Source organism: Phodopus roborovskii, unplaced genomic scaffold (genome assembly GCF_943737965.1).
Source record: "Phodopus roborovskii unplaced genomic scaffold, PHOROB, whole genome shotgun sequence".
Taxonomy (NCBI): Eukaryota; Metazoa; Chordata; class Mammalia; order Rodentia; family Cricetidae; genus Phodopus; species Phodopus roborovskii.
In genome coordinates, this window is record NW_026125665.1 from 365,755 (window position 1) to 391,116 (window position 25,362).

Sequence of the window (25,362 nt, forward strand, 5' to 3'; positions counted from 1 at the left end):
GTTTATCAAACCCTACAAGGTTAGTGGGGTGGGGAGAACAAGAGTTAAGGGTCATTCATAAACAAGAGATTCTGACTGAAAACACAAAAGCTCCAAACACTGTCCCCTTCCAATCAAAACCCCATAGTCAAACTGAAAGAGCCAGGCATAGTGGAAATCTGCATGTAATCCCAGCACTTGGGCGGCTGAGACAAGAGAACTGAGTTACTCAGGCTGGCCATTGCTGCATTGCAGAGCCCTCAAAACAAGCAAAAACAAAGAAACCCATCAACCACCCACCCAAAATCAAACAGAAAAAAGGGCCGTGGACCATCTTCCCACTAGACTAAGTCAGAAAGGGGTTGTGTGTCTCTGTCCCTGGGCTTCAGACCACAGTAGAGGAGCTGCTGGGAGGGCTGGAGGTGGGAAAATGCAAAGACCAGGAGTGGCAGCCCTCCCCACAGGAAGGGACCAGCAAATACATGTAGACTTCTCACAACTCTTCCATTACAATTGTTAAGTTCTTGATTAAAAGCATAGGCTTCTAAAACCAGGCAATGCCACCATGTTAACTTTTTCTCTACACACTCATGACATGCCTTCCTTCATTCAACAGTCACCTGTGGCTCAAGGGGTGACAGCCACTTATAGGGCTACACCTAGCCTGGCTTCCTGGGTGGTTTGTGGCTGACTCTTGGTACTTCTGAGGCCATAATATCCATGTGTGATGGCCCTTTTGGGCTTTTCTCTCAATCTTAGTGGACACTGTGGTGACTGCACTGGGATCAGGGAGGTTTCACTTTAGTGGAACCCTTAACACCGATTGTGGGGTTTATCAAGACCCCATCCTTAGGTGTCACATGCCTGAGACATGGTCACTAAAAGTACTCTAGCATCAGGACAGATGTTAAGTTGCAAGGTTCTTGTTTGAATTGCTCTATGTACAAAATGCCCTAGAAGCAAAAATAAAACAAAACAAACAAACAAACAAAAAAAAAACTTAAATAAATAGGAAGGGCTGTGATGCAGACACTGAGGGGGTCCCTGGGACCCAAGGGGCTGGAGGAAGACAGAAAGGCTGGGAGCACCTGGCCGTGGGCAGTGGCTGCCACATGGCACAGTGAGGATGTCCACGAAGGTCCTGAAGCCTTGTCCCATCAATCATGGATTCCAAAGCTCTGAGAAGTGGCCTTCGTGGTGCCTGGGTGACAGCTCCCAAGCACCACCTTTGCCACCAAAGAGCACCTGCCCAGGTACCACAAGCTGATAGAACTATTGTCCCTTGACATCACTGTGGCACCCTTGGTGCAGCCCTCAAGCCAAAAGAAGGAGTTGAGGTGGTCCCATAACTGTCCTCTATGAAAAAGCCACATAGCTGCCAGGAAGGAAGCGCCGTCATTCAGGTCCAGTGGGACTTCTGCCTAGTGCCCCAGCAGGGGCGATGTTGAATATGAGCAAGGAGCTTGCTGAGGGCATTTTGGGACACAAGGTCTCAGCTACATCAACTGCACATGCACACCTTGTCCCAGGCTCCTTCCCCGCACTGGGGTCCCTTCCAGGAACAGTTGTTGAGAGGCTGACTTCCAGGTCCTCAGAAGTCCCTGAGTGCAGGGACACTGGAAGAACAGCAGGAAAGTTAAGGGCTATTGCTCTCCCCTCAGATTGCCCTGGACTGGAGGCCACTTTGTGCAGTTGCACTTAGGTAGTTGGCACCAAGGCTTGGTTGAGCAGTCTGATGAAGACCCTGGACAGATTGTCATCCTGTTCCTCACAGGTGAGACTCAAACACAGATTAAGCCATCAGTCCCTTCCAACAGATAGCACTGATTCCTGGTACAGGCAGGATTGGCTGTCACCCTCAGAGGCAGATGATGGCTACAGTACTCCTGGGACTCAGGTCTGGACAATGGTGAGGGGCTGGTGGATACCCTGGTGGTTTTGTTCCCAAGAACTCCAGTGTTGAGTCCAACTTGGGGACACAAGCCATGTGGGGCTCACAGGAGGCTGGCCAGGCTAGTGTTGGGTCCATTCTGAGCTTGGAACTGCACAGGGGGTGGGCCATCTGTCCACTGTGGGGAGAACACACATTGGTAAGCCTGGTGGCCCTTCCAAGAAAGAGGGACAACTGACATAGGCCCTCTCCACCTGAGGAGCTGGAGTCCCTCACCCCCATGTCTGCTTCCCACCCTGTATACCGTAATGAGGTTGTGCTCTGGGAGGCTGCAGGCCTCAATGTGGTCCTGCAGCAGCTGCTGTGAGAAGTTTTGGTGCATCTGTGCAGCCTCATGGGCATCCATGGCATTCCCGCATGCCTTGTTTAGATCTGAGGATGGGGCAGATGGGGCAGGTGTCATTGTCTACTTCATCGCCAGGGTAGGCAGACCCATACCACCCAGGGCATACAGGAATTGCCCTCAAGAATCCAAACTCATCTGAGCCCAGGAGCATCATCCACAAAACCCTATAAACAGAGAAGCCCAGCCCCACCTGCCACAGTCCTTCAAAGTCCCCTGGAAAGCCAGGCATGGTGGCTTGTCAAAGGAGTGTAAATCTCTGTGAGTTCAAGACCAGCCTTGTCTACATAGAATTCCAGGCCAGCCAGGGCTACATAACAAGACTCTGTCCCTAATAAACAAAAATAAAAATCCCCTGGAGATGTACCCCTGCTCATTTGATATCACGGTTCCACAAGCATGCCTGGTAGCCTTGTTCACTCTTACCTCTTAGGAGGGCCGATGACCACAGCTGCACAGACATGTCTGGGATCTTGCTGGCCAGCTGCATGGCAGGCACCACCATGTTGTTACTCTCCTGCCAATCAAAAGCTAAGATTGAATAGGTGGCTTTGGAAGCATGGCTTTGACTCCACCTGCCCATTTTATGTTCTGCTGCTGGTTAAATTCCTACTCTAACTTCAGAGCCCACCTAAAATGGTCCTCTAAAGTACTCCCCACCCCCACCCCTTTTTTATTTTCCTGAGACAGAGTTTCTCTGTGTAGCTTTGGAACCTATCCTGCAACTAGCTATGGCCTTGAACTCAAGAGATCCGCCTGCCTCTGCCTTCTGAATGCTGGGATTAAAGGTGTGTGTCACCACTGCCCAGGTCCTCTGAAGTGTTCTTGTCCACCTTGAAAAGAGAATCCTTGTCCCTACTCTGCACATGAGGCAATGTTTGGACCATAGTGTGCCTCTTGCCAGCCTGAGCAAAAAGAAAGCTCTGGAACCACAATTAAAAAAAAAAAAAAAAAAAAAAAAAAACAATAGATGGTAGTGGCACACACCTTTAATCCCAGCACTTGGGAGGCAGAGGCATGCGGATCTCTGTGAGTTCCAGGCCAGTCTGGTCTACAGAGCGAGTTGCAGGACAGCCAGGGCTGTTATACATAGAAACTATGTCTCAAAAAACAAAAGCAAATAAAACAAAAAAGAACTGTAAGATGGGCGGTGGGCGGCACATACCTTTTATCCCAGCACTCAGGCTCCCATGCTTTCCATACCCTGCATGTCAGTAGACTGTAGTTTTCCACAATATGCTTTCCTGGATTTCAGGACATGAAGTACCAAGCTCCACAGTGGTGCTCCCCAGGCCTCCACCTGCCCATTGGCCAGGCAGGGACTTACCCTGTGATTCCCCAGCACATAGAAGATGTGACCCAGCAATACAAGGGAGCAGGCTGTAAGGCGGTTCAGGTCCTCTGCATTTGACATCTTTAGAGTTTCTCGAAGAAATCGCCTGCACAAGGGGACAGATGCTGACACCCTGCAGGCATATCAGTCAAAGAGAAGCAGAAGAGGCCTGAGGGAAGAGAGGCCATCATACATGATGTCCCAACCCAAACTCACTTGGCTTCATTGTAGCGGCCCTGAAAGAAGGAGAAGAGTCCGCGCACATAGAAAGCTGCTGCTCGCAGGCAGTGTGAGCTGTAGGAGAGGAAGCAGAGTCACAGTTGGGGATGGGAGAAAGATCTCCCAAAGGAAGCCCCAGCAGACTGTCTGAAGGATGAGGTGCAAGCCATGTTGAGCCTGTGGCAGTCTGGAATGTTACCCAAGCCCCCTCCACTATCTCTCTCCAAACCCTGCTGCATCTTAGAAAACCCACCAAATAATGACTCCTCCAGAGATGCTCAAGACCATTCCCATAGGGTATTTAAACTGCCTCCCAGAAAAGACTTGTGAAAAAAAAAAAAAAAGAAAAAGAAAAGAAAGACTTGTGTGTGGTTTTTCCAGTCTTCTTTTCCCATCTCTTTCTGGGGGGACTGGAAGACCACCTGGGAGCATTGCATCCATTAAATGTGGGCTTTTTCTAATTCGGTTTGATTTGGTCTGATTTGGATTGCTGCATCAGCAGAAAAGGCTTGTGGGGTGTAGAAACTTTTCATCGGGGCCCACAGGAGTACATACCACCCATTAGCAATTGGGGTGTGGAATGTCTGTGTTGGGCACAGGCTACTCACCTTACTGGGAAGCTGTGGTCTGGGTTTATCCTTTCAAGCAAACTGTACAGCTGATAGAGAAACATCAGTCAGTCAGGGCTGCGTTCCACCCCAAGGAGGTCAGGCCCTGAACATACTACAGGGGATAGGGCTTCCTCGACTCCGTGGGAAGATTAACACAATATGTAGCATGCCTACCCAGAATAACTTCAAGATTGGGTTGTCCATCTGAGGGAACCATGTAGGAGAGTGGGGACATTAGGAGGGATAGCATCCCTGTGACTCAAGAATTCTGCCTTAGCTCCTTGACAGTCAGGGTGGCAGACCTCCTTCCCCTTGATTTGGGGCTAGGGTGTGGCTGTATGTCAGAACACTTGGCACCATGAAGAGGCCCTGGATTGTACCCTAGCACCACATTTTTTCTTTAAAAAAAAAAAAAAAAGCTAAGTGGCTCATGATGGGACAGAGGCCACATGGCTGCAGGAGTGAGGCCCCAGTCCCTGTCCGGACCCCTCAAAAGCTGCACCCTCATAAAAAGCTAAACATGTGGGCTTTTCTAAGGTTTGTGAGTGAGTGCCCAGGACACCCATAGCCCCCTGAGCAAGAGATGGAGAAAAGATACCGAACATGAAGCATGTCACCTACTACCTCTTGGTGTCTATTTCCTTCCCGTATATACACACTCGCAAGGTTGGTCACAATAAAGGCCCATAGCTCCTGGTGGTTGGTAAGCTGGAATGGAAGACATGTATTTAGGAAGCCAGCCTGGCCACTGCTACACCTTGCTGGGACCTGACTGGACACAGAGCTATTCAAGGGCTCCTTTCTAACTCTCCTGGCTCACTCCAAACCCAAGCACAAAGTGGAGGTTAGCTCTTTCTCCACCAGCTGTATCAGGGGACATTTAGAAAGTGAACAGGAAAGCTAGCTATCCTAAGCCTGTCAATGACCACTAGTGGATAATGACAAGACATCGTCTTAACAAACAGCCCAGACTGGCTTGCAACCACTCTGGCTTGTTTTTTCTTTGCAAGCCAACAGATGTATACCCAAGCCTTGAAGAATGTTCTCTACCATTGAACTATAGATTGTGGGACATTATATGGTTAAGAGAATAAGTTAACTGCCAGTTGTGGTGGTAGAGGCTGGTCATCCCAGCATTTGGGAGGTTGAGGAAAGATCAGAAAATTCTTTTTGTTTGTTTTTTTTTTTGAGACAGGGTTTCTTTGTGTAGCTTTGGAAGCTGTCCTGGAGCTCACTCTGTAGACCAGGCTGGCCTCGGAACTCACAGAAATCCACCTGCCTCTACCTCCCGAATGCTGGGATTAAAAGCATGTGCCACCGACAGCCGGCCAGAAATTTATTTTTCTTTTGTTTCTTCAATACAGTTTTTCTGTGTAACAGACCTGGCTGTCTTGGAACTTGCTTTGTAGACCAGGACTAGAATTCCGAGGTCCACTTGCTTCTGCCGCCCCAGGTGCTGTGATTAAATGTGTGTGCTACCACACCCAGCCTGGCAAGATCAGAATTTAAGGCCAGCCTGTGCAACTGAGATATCCTCTTAAAAACCATGAGCAGAAGCTGCAGTATAGCACTTGCCAGGCATGTGTGAAATTCTGGGTTTAATCTCCAGTACAGGATTGAAGGAAGAAGGAAAGAATATGAAATTCTAAACAGCCTGGGCCCTTTTAGCCCAGATCTCTGTAGTGGGATATCCAGTGAAGTACAGGGTCTGCCAGTAGGCTGTCCAGGCACACAAAATCCCAGAGTACCCTTCTCTGATCTGAACTACAACAGCACTGGGCTGTCAGCTGTGGGCAATAGGAGGATCCTGTGTTTGAGGATGGGGTTTGTATCTGTCCTAGCTCTTCCCCTTCCATGGATTCTCCAATAGGACCCCCTCAGCACATGACCTCAGCCAAAGCCACATGCAGAAAGTAAAACAACCAAAAAGAATGTGAGGTTTCTAGCATTGCAGCAGGATGGCCTGAGGCCCAGGGAGACAAGGGTAGAGCTGGCAGAGTTGGCAGACAGTTGGCTCTTCACCCAGTACCCACAGACATGGAGAATACCAAGGAAGGAACCCCCATCCTACAGTCAGAGATACGCCCCAGCCACCTTGCTCACAGAACTGAATCCTGCTCACCCAAATCTCTACTGGGGGTTTCCTGGGGAATGGGTCAGTAGCCTCCCTTTTCTCAAGGACAGTAAGGCCAGGTAGCCTTCCCTGATGCTGGCCAGGTGAGCAGAGCTGGGAGGTGAGTTGGCCCAAGAGACATCTGAGCCACTCTGGTAGAAATAGACCAGTTTCTCAGGGACAGCAGGAGCCTGTAGGAGGTCAGTAGCCTAAAGGTGTGGATGCCTTGTGGGGGAACCCCTCCCTGAGATAAACTCTGTCTCTGAATACCTACCTCCTTAGGTAAGATAAGGGCACATCTCAGTCACTGGTCACCCACACAATGTGACTCTACCAAACTTCAAAACCCAGGCTGACACAGCCTGAGAGTGTTCTGGCACTTACCAAGTATCCAAGTAGCCACCCAGTGTCCCTATGGCCTGAAACATATGTCCTTCCCTCATATCTGCCTAGGGTGCCCAGGAACCCTTCACTCCAGCCAGCTCCCACATCAACAAGAACTGTGTCACTGTCATGGTCAACGTCAGGCTGACTGTGGGCTCAAAGCCTACAGCTCTAGCAGCAGACCTAAGCTGGTCTCCATTTTCCCTGGGGTTAGCAAACTTGACATCATCGCTACTCGGGGAGTCAGCCTTACCCTCAAGGCTGTGGTGAATTGGGCTTCTGCATTGTCCATACAGTTCACGGAGACACAGTACAGGCCCTACAAGGACAGAGACAGATGTAGGGCAGCTCTCGAGGCTGCAGGGAATCAGGTCAGAACCAGGGCAGCTGACAGTGGCCCTAGACAAGCACAATGTATATCTGGGCCTCTGGGATGGACTTTACACTATTGTGAATGGCCGACCCCCCCCCCCCAAAAGAACACAGATCACTGGGAACATTTGGACACTAATTGTTCTTTCAGGGTGGATCATGTTCTTTGTTAGGTATGTTCTGGGTTCAGGATTCTGGCAAGAGTGGGGCCCAGCACCCAGGGCAAATTACCAGCAGTGTGTGCAACTGGGCAGCATGGTTGGAGAAGAGCCGGGGGGACTGCTGGCACAGCTGGCAGACCTGAGAAATCTGAGGAGAGAACGGAGGTTACTGCCCTCAAGGCTGGAAGACATGCTTGCCATACTAGGGTCAAAGTCCTGAGAGAAAGAGCAGCCACAGGGAGAAAGCTGACCCTGACCTCCTTTCTCCTTGCCCACACAGACCACTGGCCAAGCTTCAACTGAGTCCTTTGGTTACAGGCTATAAAATGCCTTTCCAATGTTCTCAGGAAGGTGGGCATTTTGGTGACATGGATCCCAGTCACATTACAATGTCCCCTGAGCAAGCCAGTTTTAGGGGGCCAGTTTATTGGCTTTACATTAAATTCTACAGCTCACTATGCTAGAGCAGTGACAATGAGGTCACTTTACCCTCCCCTCTTGAGACTTGTGCTCCTACACAGGCTGGATCCCACAGTCCCACTCTGTGCTTGCTACCTCCTGTAGTGCAGTGGCCTTGTGACCTGTGACGAGACGGCACATGATGATATGCTCCAGCAGGATTACTTGGAAAGATGACAGGATGGGGCTGCAGTCCAGCACTGGGAACAGCAGGAGGCAGGGGTAAGCACACAGGCATAGTTCCACAGGGCCCTCCCCACATCATCCCTGCTACAACCTCTTCTCATCTAGCTAAGGATGTAAGCTCAAGCCAAGGCCAATGTGAAGTGCCCCAAGACAGAGAAATCCTCACTGGGTGGTGCTCAGGTAAGCAGGGGCTTGGGAAGCACAGGTCCTGGCCTGAATCCCAAGTACTAAAAACCATAGAATATTCTGGGCTAAGCATTGTGCCACCCCTGCTAAGAACTCAAGAACCTGGGGAGTGGGTTTTTCAAGATGTCTTGAACTGTGCATGCCTGGGCCAGGATGCAAGCTATGGGGACCCCAGACAGCTCCTGATAGCCCTGTATAGCTTTCTGTGGGTGGAAAAAAAGGGGAATGAGAGGCAGTTCCACAGACTCTGCTGTCCCCAGCTTACTTCTCCCTTTAGCAGTGCTGAGGAGGGCACAGGGACAAAGAGATCTAGATCAATACTAAGGCCACATGCATCCCAGGAAACATGAAAGACAAGTGTGTGCACAGAATCCATACACGGGAGGATTTGAACAGGTCGATGAGAGCTAGGTCCTGAACTTGGAGCTGCTGGGGTTGCTTGGGGTCCCCGCTCAGATGGTACTTACTCTTGAGCTTTTCCAACTGCATGAGTGCCTTGTCTGTGTACTTCTGTGCCTTCTCTAGGTAGCCAGCCTGCATTGAATGCATCACTGTGACCTGTAAGAAGAGTGGGTGGTGGTCACAGGGCCCTCTCCCATCCCAGGCCCAGGGTGGCGGGACTCACCAGGTAGACGAGCACGCACATGTGCTCCTTGGGCAGCCAGTGGAAGAGGTCAGCAGGGTTGCTGGGCAGGATCTCATCATCATGCAGTGTGGAGATGGTCTGGATGCATTGCTGCAGCTGCTTCAAGCATGGCTTGACACTCTTCACCTGCAGCACAACATGCCTCTGCACCACACTGCAGGAAGTCTAGCAATCTTGCTTTGCTCCTATATGGGGCCTCCCCTCCTAATGGAGGAGCCCACCTCTCCAGGTCTAGGCTAGCTCTTTGGCAGGAAACAAAATCCTGGCTGAGTTACTTGGCCTCCAAGCAGCCAGGCCTCACAATAGGAGGCCAGAAGAGGTCCAGCAGTGGCATCCAACAAACAGAAGCCCTGCTGGCATTGTAGCTTCTACAAACCCTCCTGTCTGCCATCCCGAGTCTCTCAGGATAGTTGTGGCTCTCAGCAGTCAGGAACAACACACAACTGCCATGTTTTTCCATGCTGTGTAAGGAGCTGGGCCCAACAAGAACTTAAGGACCTTACTAATAATAGTTTACTGAGTATTTCCTTGTCCTCATTAACCCTGGCCCAGTACCATGTAGGGCGTGTGTCCAGTGAGCCCACAGGAACAGGCAAAGGTCAAGGCAGGCCAGGTGGCTCCCATTTATCGTAGGCTGAGGCCATCACATAAACTCAGGTGTCGGGTCTTACCTACCCTACTGACCCTCCTGCGAGATAAGGAAAGGGAGCCTGCTGCACGACTCTGTTTTGTTCCCATGGCTTCCATGAGCTGCCCTAGAGACCTCTAAACATGTGTGCACTTAATGGGTGTGGAGCCATACATTCTTACTCAAATAAGAACAGGGCCATTAGAATAAACCCATCCTCTGAGCAAGGCTACCTCTTTGTCACATCATAACATGTGATGGAACCGATCCTATGCTGGAGCAGGACACCTGCATCTGTGTTAGTGCACTCACAAACATGCAATAATAAGACCTATCATGAGCAAGCTCTCCCCCTGCCAGAGAGACCACATACCTGCCCAGCATCCAGGTAGTGGGTCACCTGCAGCACCAGGAAGAAGACACGAAGGGACTCCTTCTGGATGGGGTTGCCCTGCCAGTTTTCCACGATTTGCCCACACAGCGTGAGCAGTGGGTGCACCTCTTGCAGTTTGCGCTCCATCAGCAGCAACTGGAAGGGATGATGAAGGAGCTATCACTGTCACCAGCCTAACAGCTGAAGATATCCCCTGGGCCAGGGCAAGACTTCGTGCAGTGATATCAGGAATGGCAATGCTTGCTTTTAATCTCAGCACTTGGGAGGCAGAGGCAGGTGAATCTCTGTTGAGTTTGAGGACAGCCTGATAAGAGAATTTCAAGACAGCCAGAGCCAGAAAAACCCTTTCTCAAATAAACAAACCTGGATAAACAAAGAAACTGTACAAATGGCTTCACAGCAGGCTTCCTCAATAGCACACCTACTGCCTGAAACTTCAGGACCCCAAATGAAGCCTGCCAGTGCAGAACCCTTGCTTAAGTGGATTGCAGTATGGCTGCACCCATCCAGCCTTGACTTACCATCCCCTTGCTGAGCAGGAATAGTGCCCTGGAAAAGAGACCAGACATTAGGTTTGAAAGACACCAGGAACCCTGGAGATCAATAAGGTTGCCCCCCCCCCAAGGTGTGCTTAATAGCAGTTAATAACAAAACTCTTTAGAGTGCTGCATTTTGGTCTGATTTATACACATGGGTGGGAGGGCGCGAGGCTGGTTCCCATGTAGTCCAGGTAGCTGAGGATGACCATGAACATTTTTTCAGGGTGGTGGACATGCTGGGAATTGAACTTAGGGTCTTACACTCTCTACTGCACTATATTCCCAGCTTAACTTTGAACTTAACAAACATTAACTGGGTATGGTAGAGCACACCTTTGATCCCAGCACCCAAGAGGCAGAGACAGGTGGACCTGTGAGTTCAAGGCCATAATGGTCTACATAATGGAATTCCTAGACAGCCAGACCTACATAAAAAAAAAAAAAAAAAAAAAAACCCTGTCTCAAATATATAATTTATTTTTGTTTATGTCTATTGTGTGCTTACATTTACAAGTGTACCTGCACCCAGATGCTGCCCCAGGAAGCCACAGGGCCTGTCAGATGCCTGGGAGTTATAGGGAACCATGACTTTCCTGATGTAGGTACTGAGGAGTGGATCTGGGTTTGGATTGCTCTTAACCATTGATCCACTTCTCTACTTGCTTCACCCTTTAACTTGGGATGCTCCTTCATTTACCACACTCTAGCTTCAGTAGCTACTGTTTCACATGGTGCAGACACACCTGTGAGCATTACCAAAGGGCAGAGTAGAAGACAGCACTCTCAAGTCACCCTAATGCTCCAACACAGCAGATGTGGGCCTGGCACAAAGGATGCATGAAGCAGGAACTGGCTTGGGAGGCCACCACCTCACCTGTGAACTGGGCTTTCCTCCCCACCCAGGTCCCTCTCAGGATTAAGGGCGTGGATTTGTAACCTTGGAACAAGTCAATGTCCTCCTCTCTCCTCCTTCACCAATGATTCTATAGCCTCTCCTAGCCCCCTTCCTTGACTGAGGACAGGAATTCCCACAACAGGGCAAGCTGGCCTCTCATACCAATGTTAGCCCACTTTACTTTGCCTCATTTCTCAACAAGTGCAGCATACAGACAGGTGGACACTGAATCACACTTGGTTGGTGAGGAGGCACCTGTGCAATAAAGCCTGTGGCTAAACAAATCCTATCAGTGTTTTCCATTTCAAGAGATTTGGAAGCTGTATGTGGAAGTGCAAACCTATCATCCCATGGGAAGGCTGAGGCAGGAAGATTAAAGCAAGTAGTTGGGGCCATCCCAGGCTATAGTAGTGATAGCTAGTCTCAAAAATAACAGAGAAAAAATTGTCAGTACCAACTCAACTCTACCAATGAGACACTGCCCCTGCTTTCCCAGCCAGCCACTCATGTCTCATAAATTGATGGGCCAATTGCTAGGATTAACTGCATGGCTCACTACATCAGAGGCCACCTTCATACAGTAAGGCGCTATGTTTACAGTCAGTAGCAGAACAGCCAAGCTCCTTCTAAGTTAGAGGGCAGGAGGAAAGGGATGGGAGGAGCCTACCGTGTATATTCAGATCCCACCACTCGGGCATACTCAGCCCCCACGCCCAGGAGATCACAGGCTGATACCAGGTCCTTCTCCAGTGTGTGCAGTTGCTGAAGATGAGAAAAAGCAATGACCATGGCTGCCAGTGCCTGTCCTCAACTTGCCTCAGTGTGGCTGAGCCACCTACATCAGCACAGTCACTGCCGTGTTGGTTTGGAGCTCAAGCACCAAAGCAGCCACCAACACTAACTGCTGAGGTATACAGCTGAGTATACATGCCTCATGCTGTCACTTCAGCTTACTGGTGCACTCAATCAGCAGTCTAGGCTCTTGGGAAGACCCAGTGCATACCAGGCGGGTTACTAGGAAGGACTCCCTCAGGAGCAAGGGAATAAGGATGCTTCAAATCCAGAAGCCTGAACAACTGAAAGAGAGACCAAGTCTGGTGGATCCCTGGAAGGGCACATGCATACCCTTGCTATAGAGCTCAGCTCCCTGGCACACAGTGTCATGCAGCTGTCCAGCCCACTTCCTCAGCTGCTGGCAACAGCACATGGGAGGGGCAAGGAGATAATGTGAGCATGGAAACCTAAAGAGATCTCATGGGAAAGGTTCTAAAGTCTAGTATCTTTGGCTATATGGGCAATAGGGTTGTATCACAGGAGACAGGGGACATGACAGATGGCCAGGTCAAGGGCAGGCAACACCAGTAAGGGGTCATCCAGGTGCCCTAGAGAAAAAGATGCAGACAGGATACAGAAGAGGTGACTGACAGACTGGAGCAACCTATCCCTGTATGGCAGCCAGGAGGCCCCCAAGGGGAGCCTGTGTACTTGAGTTCATGCCCCAAGGTCTCACTCGCTCCTGTACTCACGGCTAGCTGGAAGAGCAGGCGGCAATGCCAATATGGTGTCTGTTGTGAGATCTGAATGGCTTTCCGCAGCAGTGGCTTTGCTGCATCCACAGAGTTCTGAAAGGAAACAGTTTCAAGTTCAAGGAGGAGCACAAGCTGGCAGTGCAGCTGAACACTGATACAGTAGCTGCCACTTTATGGGGTAAGATGGGAATGCTAGTACTTGCTGCTTAGGGAGTATCTAGGTGGCTTCTGAAATCACTTCTTGATAGGTTGGCTCACACCTGTCTTATCAACGCTTAGGAGTCTGAAGCAGGACTGCTTATGAGTTTCAAGGCCAGCCTAAGCTACAACCTAAGCTACACTGTTCCTTTTTTTTTTTTTTAATTTACAGTATAAAAGCCAAGCATGGTGGCTCATGCCATTAATTTCAGCATTAGGGAGGCAGATCTACATAGTGAGTTGGAGGACAGCCAGAGCTATGTAGAGAGATCCTGTCTCAGAAAACAAACCAAAACAAGAAAAAAACCCAAAAACTGAAGAAAAAAAAAAAAAAAAAAAAAAAAAAAAAAGGAAAAATCAAAAACTTAAAAAACCAAAACAAAAAGTTTAGAATATAAAATATAATAGTTTCTCATTCAGACAGGTATGGTAGGCAACATCATCTGGGATCTCAGTAAGGAGGAAGCTAAGGCAAGAGACATAGATTTGAAGCCAGTCTAGGTTACACAGCAAATTCTAGGCCAGCTAGGGGTAGGAGGTAGATACATAGTGAGACTGGCAGCTTGCAACCATTTGTCACTCCAGTTCCATGGGATCTCATATCCTCTTCTAAACTCTAGACAACTGGCAAGGATGTGGTACACTCACATTACACAAAACACACACACACACACAAATAAGTAAAACTGAAGGGTGGAGGTACAGTTTGGTGCTAGAGGGTGTCTATTTAGCAGGCATAAGGCCCTGGTGGCCCCAGAACCACAAAAAAAAAAAAAAAAAAAAGACACAAGGAAAAGTTACACCTTAAAGAATAATGGACAAACTGGACGTTGGATGGCACACACCTTTAATACCAGCAGTCGGGAGGCAGATCTCAAGGCCAGCCTGGTCTAAAGAGCTGAGTTCTAGGACAGCCAGGGCTATACAGAGAAACTCTGTCTTGAACCCCACCCCCCCACCAAAAAGACTGGACAATGGTCCTGAGTCACTTCTATTATAGTAGGCAGTATACACTGGGAGGACAGAGGGACAGACAGTGGCACTGTCTGTCTAGCCAAGTGAGGCGCTGTTGTCCCTAACCCTGAAGTAATCAGAAATAAGATCATGTGAGCGAGCCATGCACAAGCTCTGTACAAAGGCTGCAGCACTCCACAGAAGGGCTGAGCACCTTCTAGTTCTGGTGTCTGCAACAATCATGGTGTGAGTTCCTAGGGTCTCTGAGGGTGAAATACATTGTGAACTTCTACCCAACTGGGAACCATAATCTCCCGGTAGGCCCAGGAGACAGGGAGATACTCTGCTTTCAGAACTAGTAACATGTTCTCTCACCTCTTGACAATACAGCTCTGACAATAGGCTTGCCGCCTCAAATTTAACATCTTCAAACTGTGGGATCTGAAGAAGTCCAGGTAAGGAAGTACAATGCAAAGACATTTTTTTCTTTGTGTGTTTTGGAGACAGGGTTTCTCTGGGTAGATCTGGCTGTCCTGGAACTCACTCCATAGACCAGGCTGGCCTTGAACTCACAGAGGTCTACCTGCCTCTGCCTCCCAAGTGTTAGGATTAAAGGTGTGCTCCACCACCCAGTGCAAAGACATCTCTTTAAAAAGGGCCACAACTCCAAGTGAGCCCTCCTGCTTTATGCTGCAGGACAAGCAGAGAAGGCCAACTTGGGATAGGATGAGGATCTTGCTGCCCAGAGTGGTGGATGGCTTCCAGGGCAGCTAGGGCACATGGTATGCCAGGGAAGGGGGATGTTTCTAGCTTTTACCATGGATTTTTATTCAAGTAGAACATTCCCTCAAGAGTACAGTACAGGACACTTTCTTAGCATGCTCCAGGTCCTGGGTTCCATCCCCAGCATGGGCACCCCCCAACAAACACAAGAAAAGGATACTTGCTGTGATATCAACCACTGAAAGAGAGAAAAAAAAAAGGATTAATTAATTAATTTTGAGTCACATGCTTGGTACCTAGATGAGCAGTTCAAGCTGGGGCTGGCACAGTGTGCCCATCATCAAGAGCAGCGTGGGAAAGTGTGTGTGCACTTGTTTTTCCTGCAATCTGGTCAGGAGTAATGGAAGCTGTAGATGCCTAACAAAGAGGGGACCTCTCCTTCTAACATCAGACAAGGAGCCAGTGCTCCCACATACTCCAGGAGGGAATCCCAGGGTAACTTGGCCATATTCACACTTCAGCAGTGCTGGTAATGGTCTGGCACATTCAACAAAGCTTTGCCCAAAGAGTGAGTTACACTTGGGGAAGAGGTTGTTCTATAGGGACAAGTCCCTCCTGAAGAAGTAGCATGTCACAGAGGCTTGAAGTGGGCAAAGCTAGCCTCAGAAGAAGAGTGTACCAAAACATAATCAAAACAACAAAAACCCCTGGAGAGTTGGTTCAGTGGTTATGAGTGTTTACTATTCTTGCAGAGGACTCATGCTTGGTTCCCAGAACCCATCATGCTGGGCAGCTCACAACCATCCATAACTCCAGCTTCTCAACACCTTTAGCCTCCACAGGCACTTACATTCAGGTGCACACACAAACAGAAGCATGGTAGTGTACACCTTTAATCCCACACCGGGGAGGGGGGAGAAGCAGGTGAATCTTTATGAGTTTGAGGCCAGATTGGTCTACACAGCTAGCCAAAGCTAACAGTGAAACTCTGTCTCCAAATAAATAAGTAAATAAATAAAGGCATTCAGTGGGTCAGCTTTGACTTAGGGAACAACTGTGTCTCAAGCTACATGTTCCAACAGGCTCCTAGCTAAGGTGTCATGCAAAGCACAGTTATTGAAATGTTCAGGGACTTCCTAAGAACATACCTAATACTGACCTGTCAACCTAGGGTCCAACAAACAGTAACCAAATACTAACATTTGAGGAGCCTGACAGGTGTGTAAACTGGTGGACTGGGCCACTGTGTCAAAGGGCTACACAAGATGAGGCACTTAGTGCTGGGCTTTGAAGGCTAGAGTAGGATCTGAGATCAGGGCTCTGTAGGAAAGGGGAAGCAGGATGCTCCAGACACAGAAAATCTAGAAAGAAAAGGGATCACACCTGGACTAGCTAAGGCTGCAAGGTTGGTGGCTTAGCACCACCTGTGCATCAGTGGCGACTAGGAATCCACCCTTGGGTATGAAGCCTGACCCAGTGGGGAAGGATCAAAGTACTCCCCAGGTTATTTTTTTTAATCTATTTATTTATATGATTTGTTACACATGTACAAGCACACATGCATTCAATAGGCCATGGTGTGAATGTGGAGGTCAGTGGGCAGCTTGTGGGAATCCGTTCTTTTTATTGTTGTTTTGTTTTTTCAAGACAGGGTTTCTCTATGTAACAATCCAGGTTGTCCTGGAACTCTCTTTGTAGACCAGACTGGCCTCAAACTCACTGAGACCCACCTGCTTCTGCCTCTCCAGTCCTGGGATTCAAGGTGTGCGTTACCATTGCCCAGCAAGAAGCCAGTTCTTTCCATCATGCTCTATCACTCTCTCCCTTATTCCCTTGAGACAGGAGTAAGATAGCAGCTTGCAAGCTCTAGTTCTCAGTAGGCACAGCCCTGGGGTCAGAGTGGGGCCATGTGCACAGACCAGATCTTTCACATAGAGACTGAGTGAGATCTGCACTCAGGTCCTCATTCTTCAGCAGCAACAGTTTTCACTCAGTGAGTTTTGCCCAGCTTCATGATTTTTGGTTTTTGAGGCAAGGTCATGATGGCCTTTAACTAATAGCATTTTTGTTTTTTTCTGTCTCAGTTTCCAAAGTGCAGGGATTATAGGGATAAATCAGCACACAGCACACAGAGTTTACAGGCTTCTTATTCATAAAAAACAAAGTAACAAATACAAAAAAACAAAACAAAACAAAAAAAATCCAAAAAAACTACAGGTCTCCTAACTCACCAACCTGAGTACAGATAGCTACTGATTGCCACAATCATGACTGGAAACAGAGGGAGCTTCTCTAATGTCCTGCTATGGGCAGCCAAAGCTCTGGAACAGCTTTCAGCCAACACCTGAGTGTGGGCATAAGGAAATCAGGAGGGGTAGACAAGATGGCTCAGTGGGTGCATACCACCTAGCCTGAGCACCTGAGAGAGCAGATTCCCACAAGCTGTCCTGTAACCTGCACACATGAACATGCTAAACAATGTGAAAAAGCAAGTCAGGTGGTCTTTATCTCATTGGTTTGCTGAGGATCTATTGAGACAAGCTTAATACAACATTGGCACATAAACATAAAGAACACAACAGTATTTTGAAGACAGGATGAACTGGAAGAGGCAAGTAGGGGTGAGTCAGAATGAAAGGCAAAGCTGACTTTAGTTCTTGAAGTCAAAGGTGATAGAGTGAGAGGAGAGAGAGCACAAAGGAAAACAGGAAGAAGCATAGGTGTAGTTCATGGAGCTGCTCTGCACCTTGGTCGAAGCCTGAGCATGGGTTTCAATTCCAGGTCTATACAGCATGGAATCTAGTAGCACATGGTCAAAATCCAGGAGAAAGAGTTGCTCCATCTGAGCCTCAGACACCAAGAGAAAAGGAAGAGACTCCCAGGCTAAGCAAAGAATAACATTGCCTGACCAGTGGAGCAAGAGCTGCTTTCCAGGTCAGATGAGCAAACCTGTCATCACAGAGCAGTCAAGGTGGGTGCAGCACACATGTGCAGACCATTATGGAGGCCTGGGAAGGTCACTCAAGCCTAGGAGCTTGAGATCAATCAATCCAGCCAGCCCCACCTAACAAAGTAACTTAGAGAAAGCAAGCCATCATTATGGTATCCTCAGCCAGGCCAAAGAAAAACTATAGATGCAGAAAACAATTCCTTTCTTCTTTGTGGCTTTCAAATTGGGAGTATTTAAGAATGGTAACAAACACTGCAGGTCCAAACACAAAAGAGTATGTGATGGGAGATGTCATTCTGTATATGTTTCTCATACTGGTTAATAATAAAGCATTGTTGGCCAATAGGAAGGTAGGAGGGACTAGGAGACAAGGAGGAAATAGGAAGTAGTAAAAAGGGAGCCAAGATGGAGAGTCTGAAGAAAGCAGTATGCCGCCGGCTCCCCGGTAAGAGAAATACATAGATCAGCAGAAATGGGTTAATAATTAAGACAGAGCTAGCCGATAAGAAACAAGTAAACAGGGCCAACAGTATTGTATCGAATACAGAGTCTCTGTGTGTTATTTGGGTCTGGCGCGGCAGCAGGACAATACCAGGCGGCGGGTGGAAAAACCGAACTCCTTACAAATGGCGCCCACGTGGCTATTAAGAACTTCCACTTAAAATTTAAGAAAAGTTAAAAAAGGGTTTTAGAAACAAAAGAACAGAGACAAGCAAGGTTTCTTGGTAGCAGCATTTTTCTCAGTTGAACTCTGCTTTGCTAGAGACAAGCAGATATTTGCGCAGCTCCTTTAAGGGAAGATTCCTGACTCAGCATAAAAGGCAAAAAACCGCACAGCTTTTAAATAACTCTGCTAACAATTTATTGGTGTGTATCAGAGCTGGCAATGGCAGTGCTCACATCTCCAAGCCGGCAGCATGCAGACCAAGGCAGTGAGCACAGCTTTCACTGCTGGCGGTAAAATAGTCGCCGCCATCTTTGGCAAACCTTGACAGAAACAACTATGACTTTCATTTCAGCAATGTTGTTGTTTACCAGATAAAAGACTCGTGGACAGAAAAAGATAAAGATTTACAGTAAGACAGATTCATATTAAGAAAAAACCTCTAAAGGTTTACAGTGTGTTTTAAAATATACGTAGACATGAAAAATAAAATGGTTTTAAATAGACAAAGAGGAACTGGGTGTGGTGGCACACACCTTTAATCCCAGCAATTGGGAGACAGAGGCAAGCAGATCTCTGTGATTTGCAAAGTAAACCTGGTATGCAGAGTAAATTCCAGGACAGATAAGAGTTACACAGTGAAACCCTATGTCAAAAAATAAAAAAATAAAAGTAAAATAAACAGAGTAATAATAAAGACACGTAAAGATGAAAAGCTCAGAGAGAATCTGGTTACTGTATGCTATTGTGTTGTCTCTACATTGTTTGACTGCTGAGAAAATAACAACAACTGATAAAGGAAATGCTGCTGGATTAATTCAATTTATGTATTTTAAAAATGCTTTGACTCAAAAATTTAAGTTCAAGGACAAGTTACTGGGGAAAAGGATTTCTATTTTTGTTTCCACAGAAAATGAAAAGATGTGGATTCCTTCCAGACTAATGTGGTTTGAGCAAGCCAGACTGCCTGAAACAGAGTACCAGGTGATCCTACATACAAAACAGCTGAACAAAGAAGCCTTGCAGAAGACTACAGCCAAGATTTCTGCTTCTTCTCAGGATCCCCCATGACAGCGCCCCCTGTCAGCAGGAAGTAGTTTGGAAAGAACGACGCCCAAATTCCCAAATATTATTTATAAATGTTTGTTTTCATTTAAATGGACTTGGGTATAAATGGTTAATGATCACAGCCAGTTCTTTTTAAAGGTAAAAAGGGAATTATGGTATAGATATGAATACTTTGTTTTGGAATGGATTTTCATTTATTGATACAATTTAAGGTCAATTTTGTGATGTGTATATTCTCCTTTTGTTTAGGTATTGTGTTTATATAGTTCATTCAGAAACATACTGTATAATGTACTACAGATTATAGATAATTACCTATGATAGTCAAAACTTAGAGTTAAGTTAGTTAGGTTTTCAAGATACACAGAGATGTATTTGAGATAAATAGACATTCTTCAAACCTTTCAAAGACCTACAGAATATGGCATTTAAAGTGGTTTAGGGTTTTCGTGACAGTGAGACATAATTGCTCTTGGCAATACCACCTGCACCAGAAAGGAAGATGGAAGATGGACATCGAAGAAATACATTATGGAGTTTGCTTTCAATATGGCAAGACTAGCCATGTGGACAAGATACTGCTCTTGTCTGGACTGTTTGACTTTATGCTGTATAAACTGGACATGCAGGACCCACAGAAAAGTGACTGCTGATTCAAGATGGACATTGCTACAGAGATCCTGCTTTATGGAAGAGTCTGTGAGACAGTATGCAGGACACAGAGAAAAGTGACTGATAAACTGCGAATACAAGAAGACAGTTTAAAGTTTCCTGCATTGCTGAAGAGTCTGCCAGACACACTATGGCCTATGGGCTGAAGATGGAAGATTACAAAAGAACTTCAGGTGATGAGGCAGTGAGTTGTCTCTGTCATTTCTAAAGTTTATATACTATCCTTCTGTGGTCTTTGATGGAGTTGAAGACAGATAGTTATGGTTATAGTTTTCCTTAGTTAAGCTTAAAGATAAATTACATATAGGACTTTAACTCACAAAGATAAAATAGATGATGGAATATTTTCTTCAAATCTTGCTAAATGTTAATGGACTAAATATTGTTAACTGTGATTCTTATTGGATAAGTGTTATGTGATATATTTTGCTATGTTAAGGTTAAAACCCTTTTTATTTAGACAGAAAAGAGGAGATGATGGGAGATGTCATTCTGTATATGTTTCTCATACTGGTTAATAATAAAGCATTGTTGGCCAATAGGAAGGTAGGAGGGACTAGGAGACAAGGAGGAAATAGGAAGTAGTAAAAAGGGAGCCAAGATGGAGAGTCTGAAGAAAGCAGTATGCCGCCGGCTCCCCGGTAAGAGAAATACATAGATCAGCAGAAATGGGTTAATAATTAAGACAGAGCTAGCCGATAAGAAACAAGTAAACAGGGCCAACAGTATTGTATCGAATACAGAGTCTCTGTGTGTTATTTGGGTCTGGCGCGGCAGCAGGACAATACCAGGCGGCGGGTGGAAAAACCGAACTCCTTACAAGTATGAGATCCAAAGAACAAAGTCTGGGGCTGGCAAAGCCAGTGGAATGTATGTGGTAGGATGCATGCTCAAGCATGTGGCAAGAGCCTAGGTTCAATACCTAGCACCATAATTAAATAAAAGAAGGCTGGGAGATGCTCAGCCAGCAGGTACTCCCTGTATTCTGATGCCCAGCACCCACATAAGCAAGGTGTTACAATGCAGGCTTGTGACTCCAGCTCTGGAAAGCAGAGAACCGAAGATTCCTGGGCTTTTTGGACAGCCAGTCTATCCAATTGGTGATCTCCAGATTCAGTTTCCATTCTTGTCTTAAAACTCAGGTACAAAACTACTGGCACCATTCACTGTCTTTTATTTTAGTCCCACAGCAGATGGGCAGACCACTGAAATGAACCTATCTGCTTGAAGGCTAGGTGTGAAAATGAACAGAAGCCACATTTTGGCTTTGAAGGTCAAATCCACACAGGAATAGCAGGATCTGTGTGACAGAATGCAGTCTCACACATGAGCTTTCAGGTCAAGGAAAATAACGTCTGTGAAGATGAGCGTTCAGACCATTGTTGCTTGCTGGAGTGTTTCTGAGCAGTGAGAATTCCCACATGTCCACATCCCACTAAGATTCTAAAGAGGACAGCTTTATACCCCTATTCTCTCCCCTCCTCTCTCTCTCTCACACACACACAAAGGCCTGGGAGGGGTTAATTTCTGGCCTCCTCTTATTTCCCAAGACCCCAAGTGCTGCTAGGAAGCCAGTATAGGACAAACACTCCCAGGGATGGAGAGATGGCTCAGTGGTTAAGAGCACTTACAGCTATTCCAGGACCTGGGATTCAATTTCCAGCACCCACAACTGTCTATAACTCTAGTTCCAGAGGATCTGACACCCTCCCACCGACATACATACATGCAGGAAAAGCACCAATCCACATTAAAAAAAAAAAAAAAAGGAAGACCAATATTCCCACCCAGCTTTCTCACATACCCAATCAAATTCTGACAAAATATTATGGGATCATGGTCTCTTTCTCAAAGTACCTTATTGCTTTGAATTTACACTGCCTTATGATAAGAGTTGCTATACTATATAAGGTGAATGAATGACACAGGGACTGTGACTAGACATCAGGCACCTATTTAAGAGCTGTTGATACCTGAGACATCTGCTAATGGGGACTTACAGTACAGGGTTAACAGGTGGCATCATCTACAGTGTAGACAAGCTGATGAAGGCCAGCACAGGAAGGAGGGAACAGAATGCACAATTTCAAATCTAAGAACCAACCAGCCAGGTGTGATGGTGCACATCTCTCATCCCAGCACTTTCTATCTTAAAGAAAAGAGCATCTTGTCCTGTGGCTCAGGCTAGCCTGGAATTCCTGGGCTCATTGAATCCAGGTTTCAGGACTCTAAGTAGCTGGGACTACAGGTTTATGCTCATTTATACTATGATTCTTTACTCATTGGGTCCAAGAGGAAAGAATAAAAGCTCATAGCTGTGCTTTGGGGGAAAGTGCAATAAGAATAAATGAAGGGGCTAGTAATACAGCTTGGCAGCAGCCAGTGGCTTATGTACACTGTCTCTCCAAAAACAAAAACAAGGGCTATACATGCCACTTTAACTAAAACTCACTCAGATTTTGAATGGAGGAGCAGCTGAGATTAACAGGGTTTTCCAGATACTGAGCTGACCTGTGAAAGGCACCATGTGGTTCTGTGGAAGACCTCTCAAGGAGTCAGGTTTCTATTACATTAAGGGAAAATATTTCACGAGGGTTAAGGGTTTCAGTTACTGTTCTCAAAGCAAAGGGCTAACAGAGAGTAACTGCAGGCATGATTGCACAGGGCTGAGCAGATGAAATATGAGGACACACTGACACCCACAGAAACAAGGGAGTGAGGGAGGTGGTGGGATTAGCTGTCCTGAACAAGAAAGAAGAGTTTCAGAAGCAGCCAGGCCCTCCAGCCTGCACCTACACTGAAGTCGGCACTTAGCAGGGTCACCTCACTCACTACTGCCCTGGCATCTCCAATGCACTGATGGCCACAGGCACTCCTTGTTGGTGAAGTCCTGAGTGGTTCATTAGCTCACACCATTCAAATGTCACTCACACAAATAAGAGAGTCCCTCATCCCCACTCTTCCAATTAGCCTGACATCAACACTATACCTTCCCCTGGTCCAGTATCCACAACTCTTACACTAATAGCCGTATTGACACTTGGTTGGAGGAGAACAAGTATCTCCTTGATAAATGAAAGAAAAAGCAAAACAAAACAACAAAAAACTTCACTAACACAACAATGCTCGAGTATGAGAACTGGTGATCATTAAAATGAGGGGGCTAGAGAGATGGCTCAGCAGTTAACAGCACACCGCTCTACACAGGACCAGAGTTCTGTTACCAGCCCCTCCACTAGGCAGCTCACATAGAACTCAGACTCTAATTCCAGGGGACTTAAAGTCTTTGACATCAGTGGGCACAATATTAATGTACATATACCCACACACAATTAAAAATATTTAAATCTTTTTTAAAATCCACAGATTTTGAGCTCATGTTTTTGTTTTTGGTTTTTTTTTTCCCCCAATTGCTTTGTTTTATTATCACCATCAGTTCTTTTTGAGACAGAGTCTTCTATGTAGCCCTGGATGTTCTATAACACTCACAAAGATGCCTGCCTCCTGAGTGTTGGGAGAGGCATCCACCATCACACCCGATCTTCACTTTATTTTTAAATTTAACGTGTGTGTGTGTGTGTGTGTGTGTGTGTGTGTGTGTGTGTGTGAGAGAGAGAGAGAGAGAGAGAGAGATGTGAGTACAGGTGCACACTGAGGTAAGAAGACATTTGGGAGTCAGTTCTCATCTTTCACTGTGGGTTCTAAGGCTTGAACTCAGGTTATCAGTCTTGTGCTGCAAAAGCCTTTAACCACTAAGTCTTCTAACCAGGCCTACTTACTTTCTTTGAGGCACACTTGCTATGTAGCCCAGGCTAGTCTTGTGTTTATTATCCCCTTCCTCTACCATGAATGCTCACATCACAGGCCTGTGCAACTATAGCTATAATCCCAGTACTTGGGTGGTCAGGAATTCTAAGGCCCTTCTGTGCTATACAGTAAAACTTTCCTCCAAAAAACAAAGCAAGACAAAAACAAAACCTCACAGAGTGATCTTTGCTAAATCACTTCACCTCCCTAAGGAAGTTTATTAGTTAGTATGGATTACAAGTGCTAACTGCACACCCTGGGAAACAAGCGTTTTGGAACCCTCCTGAAGGCAATTTACTTAGGCTGACCACCGGTCAGTGCATTTAAACATCTGAGATGACTGTTCCAATCAGAACAGAAATAGGTTAAAAGGAAGAGGAGGTGTGAAAGGGACACAGACTACATGAGAACAAGACTACAGCCACATAATTTATTAAGAGGAGGAATGTCAGCTACCTCGTCGAATTCTGTGAAGCATCAAAAAGTCACAAGACAAGTTGGAGTGGAATGGGGATTCCTTCAAAGATAGACTAGTACACGGAGGAGGAAGGCAGCTTCAATGGTGAGACTGACCTCCAAATCCGGGGGGAGCAATTGCCTCTTCGCTTCCTCACAAGACATCAATGTTCAAGCCCAGGCTCAGGGTCTCACCTCCCCCAATAACACTGGCAAAAAGGACAGAGACTCGAGACCCAGACAACTAAATGTCAGAATTCCAGGTCCAGGTACCAGGAATGGCATCTCCCAGATTTCCTGGGACCTCACTTTTACGTCTCAAGGGGAGCCTAAATTTCTTCCTACTTATCTCCAGTCATTTTAGGTAGGAGCTCCCAGGCTGACACTCTGGGCAATGATCCCACAACCATCCGACCATGAGATTCCCCGATGCAGGAACCGTGTTATTGCTAAGGGACAACTTTCCCAGTTCCTGGGTGAGAGGGCGTGGTGGAGCCTTGTCTGTCACCACCATAGGTGAGGGCGAGGCCTTCGGAAGCCTCAAGCGCGATGGAGGCGAAGAGGGTCGCGCCCCCAACACCCCGTGGTCCGCCCGGCCAGCCCGCACGCTCACCGCCTTCTCCAAGTGGCTGCGCGCCTGCTCGCTGTTCTTCGTGTGGTGGTAAAGCACGGAGCCGAGCTGCAGGTGCGTACGGGCCTCGATCCGCTGAGGCGGCTTGAAGGGAAACACAGCCTGCAGGCAGTGAACGCACAAGCGGATCTTGGGCGGACTGGACGTGCGGAAGTGCTCGGCGAAACCCAGAAGAGCCAGGTACCACGACTCGGCCGCTTCGGCCTGTGCTGCCTGAGCCGCTGCCGCCGCCGCCTGCGCCGCCGCCGCCGCCTGTGCCGCCATCTTGGCCTGCACAACAACAAGCCGCCTCCACAGAGAGGCGGAAGCAC

At 47.2% G+C, this 25,362-nt stretch overlaps 1 protein-coding gene across 2 annotated transcripts; it reads right to left on the reverse strand.

Annotated features, from left to right (window-relative positions):
- Positions 1–1,923: 1,923 nt before the first annotated feature.
- Mau2 (MAU2 sister chromatid cohesion factor) lies at positions 1,924–25,330 on the reverse strand. 2 transcript variants are annotated; one of them, XM_051178052.1, is made up of 19 exons: positions 25,034–25,330; positions 15,024–15,041; positions 14,456–14,521; positions 12,926–13,021; positions 12,067–12,161; positions 10,487–10,514; positions 9,945–10,100; positions 8,923–9,069; positions 8,765–8,855; positions 8,022–8,125; positions 7,537–7,614; positions 7,187–7,252; positions 5,061–5,144; positions 4,434–4,483; positions 3,823–3,900; positions 3,601–3,712; positions 2,700–2,790; positions 2,175–2,302; positions 1,924–2,048 (listed from the first exon to the last, which is right to left on the reverse strand). In XM_051178052.1, exons 1-19 carry the CDS (start codon positions 25,313–25,315, stop codon positions 1,974–1,976), a joined length of 1,845 nt encoding a protein of 614 aa, XP_051034009.1. In that variant the 5' UTR covers positions 25,316–25,330; the 3' UTR covers positions 1,924–1,973. The 2 variants fall into 2 exon arrangements, with proteins under 2 accessions (XP_051034009.1, XP_051034008.1); XM_051178051.1 differs by having other exon boundaries at positions 5,058–5,144.
- Between the last annotated feature and the right edge of the window lie 32 nt (positions 25,331–25,362).

Coding starts and splice junctions, on each gene's coding strand:
- Mau2 (XM_051178051.1), bottom strand. CDS start 25,315: ATGGCGGCACAGGCGGCGGCGGCGGCGCAGGCGGCGGCGGCAGCGGCT. Junction 10,101..10,486: donor TCCTGCTCAGCAAGGGGATG/GTAAGTCAAGGC, acceptor CATCCCTTCCAG/TTGCTGCTGATGGAGCGCAA. Junction 8,126..8,764: donor GCAGTTGGAAAAGCTCAAGA/GTAAGTACCATC, acceptor TGCTGTTCCCAG/TGCTGGACTGCAGCCCCATC.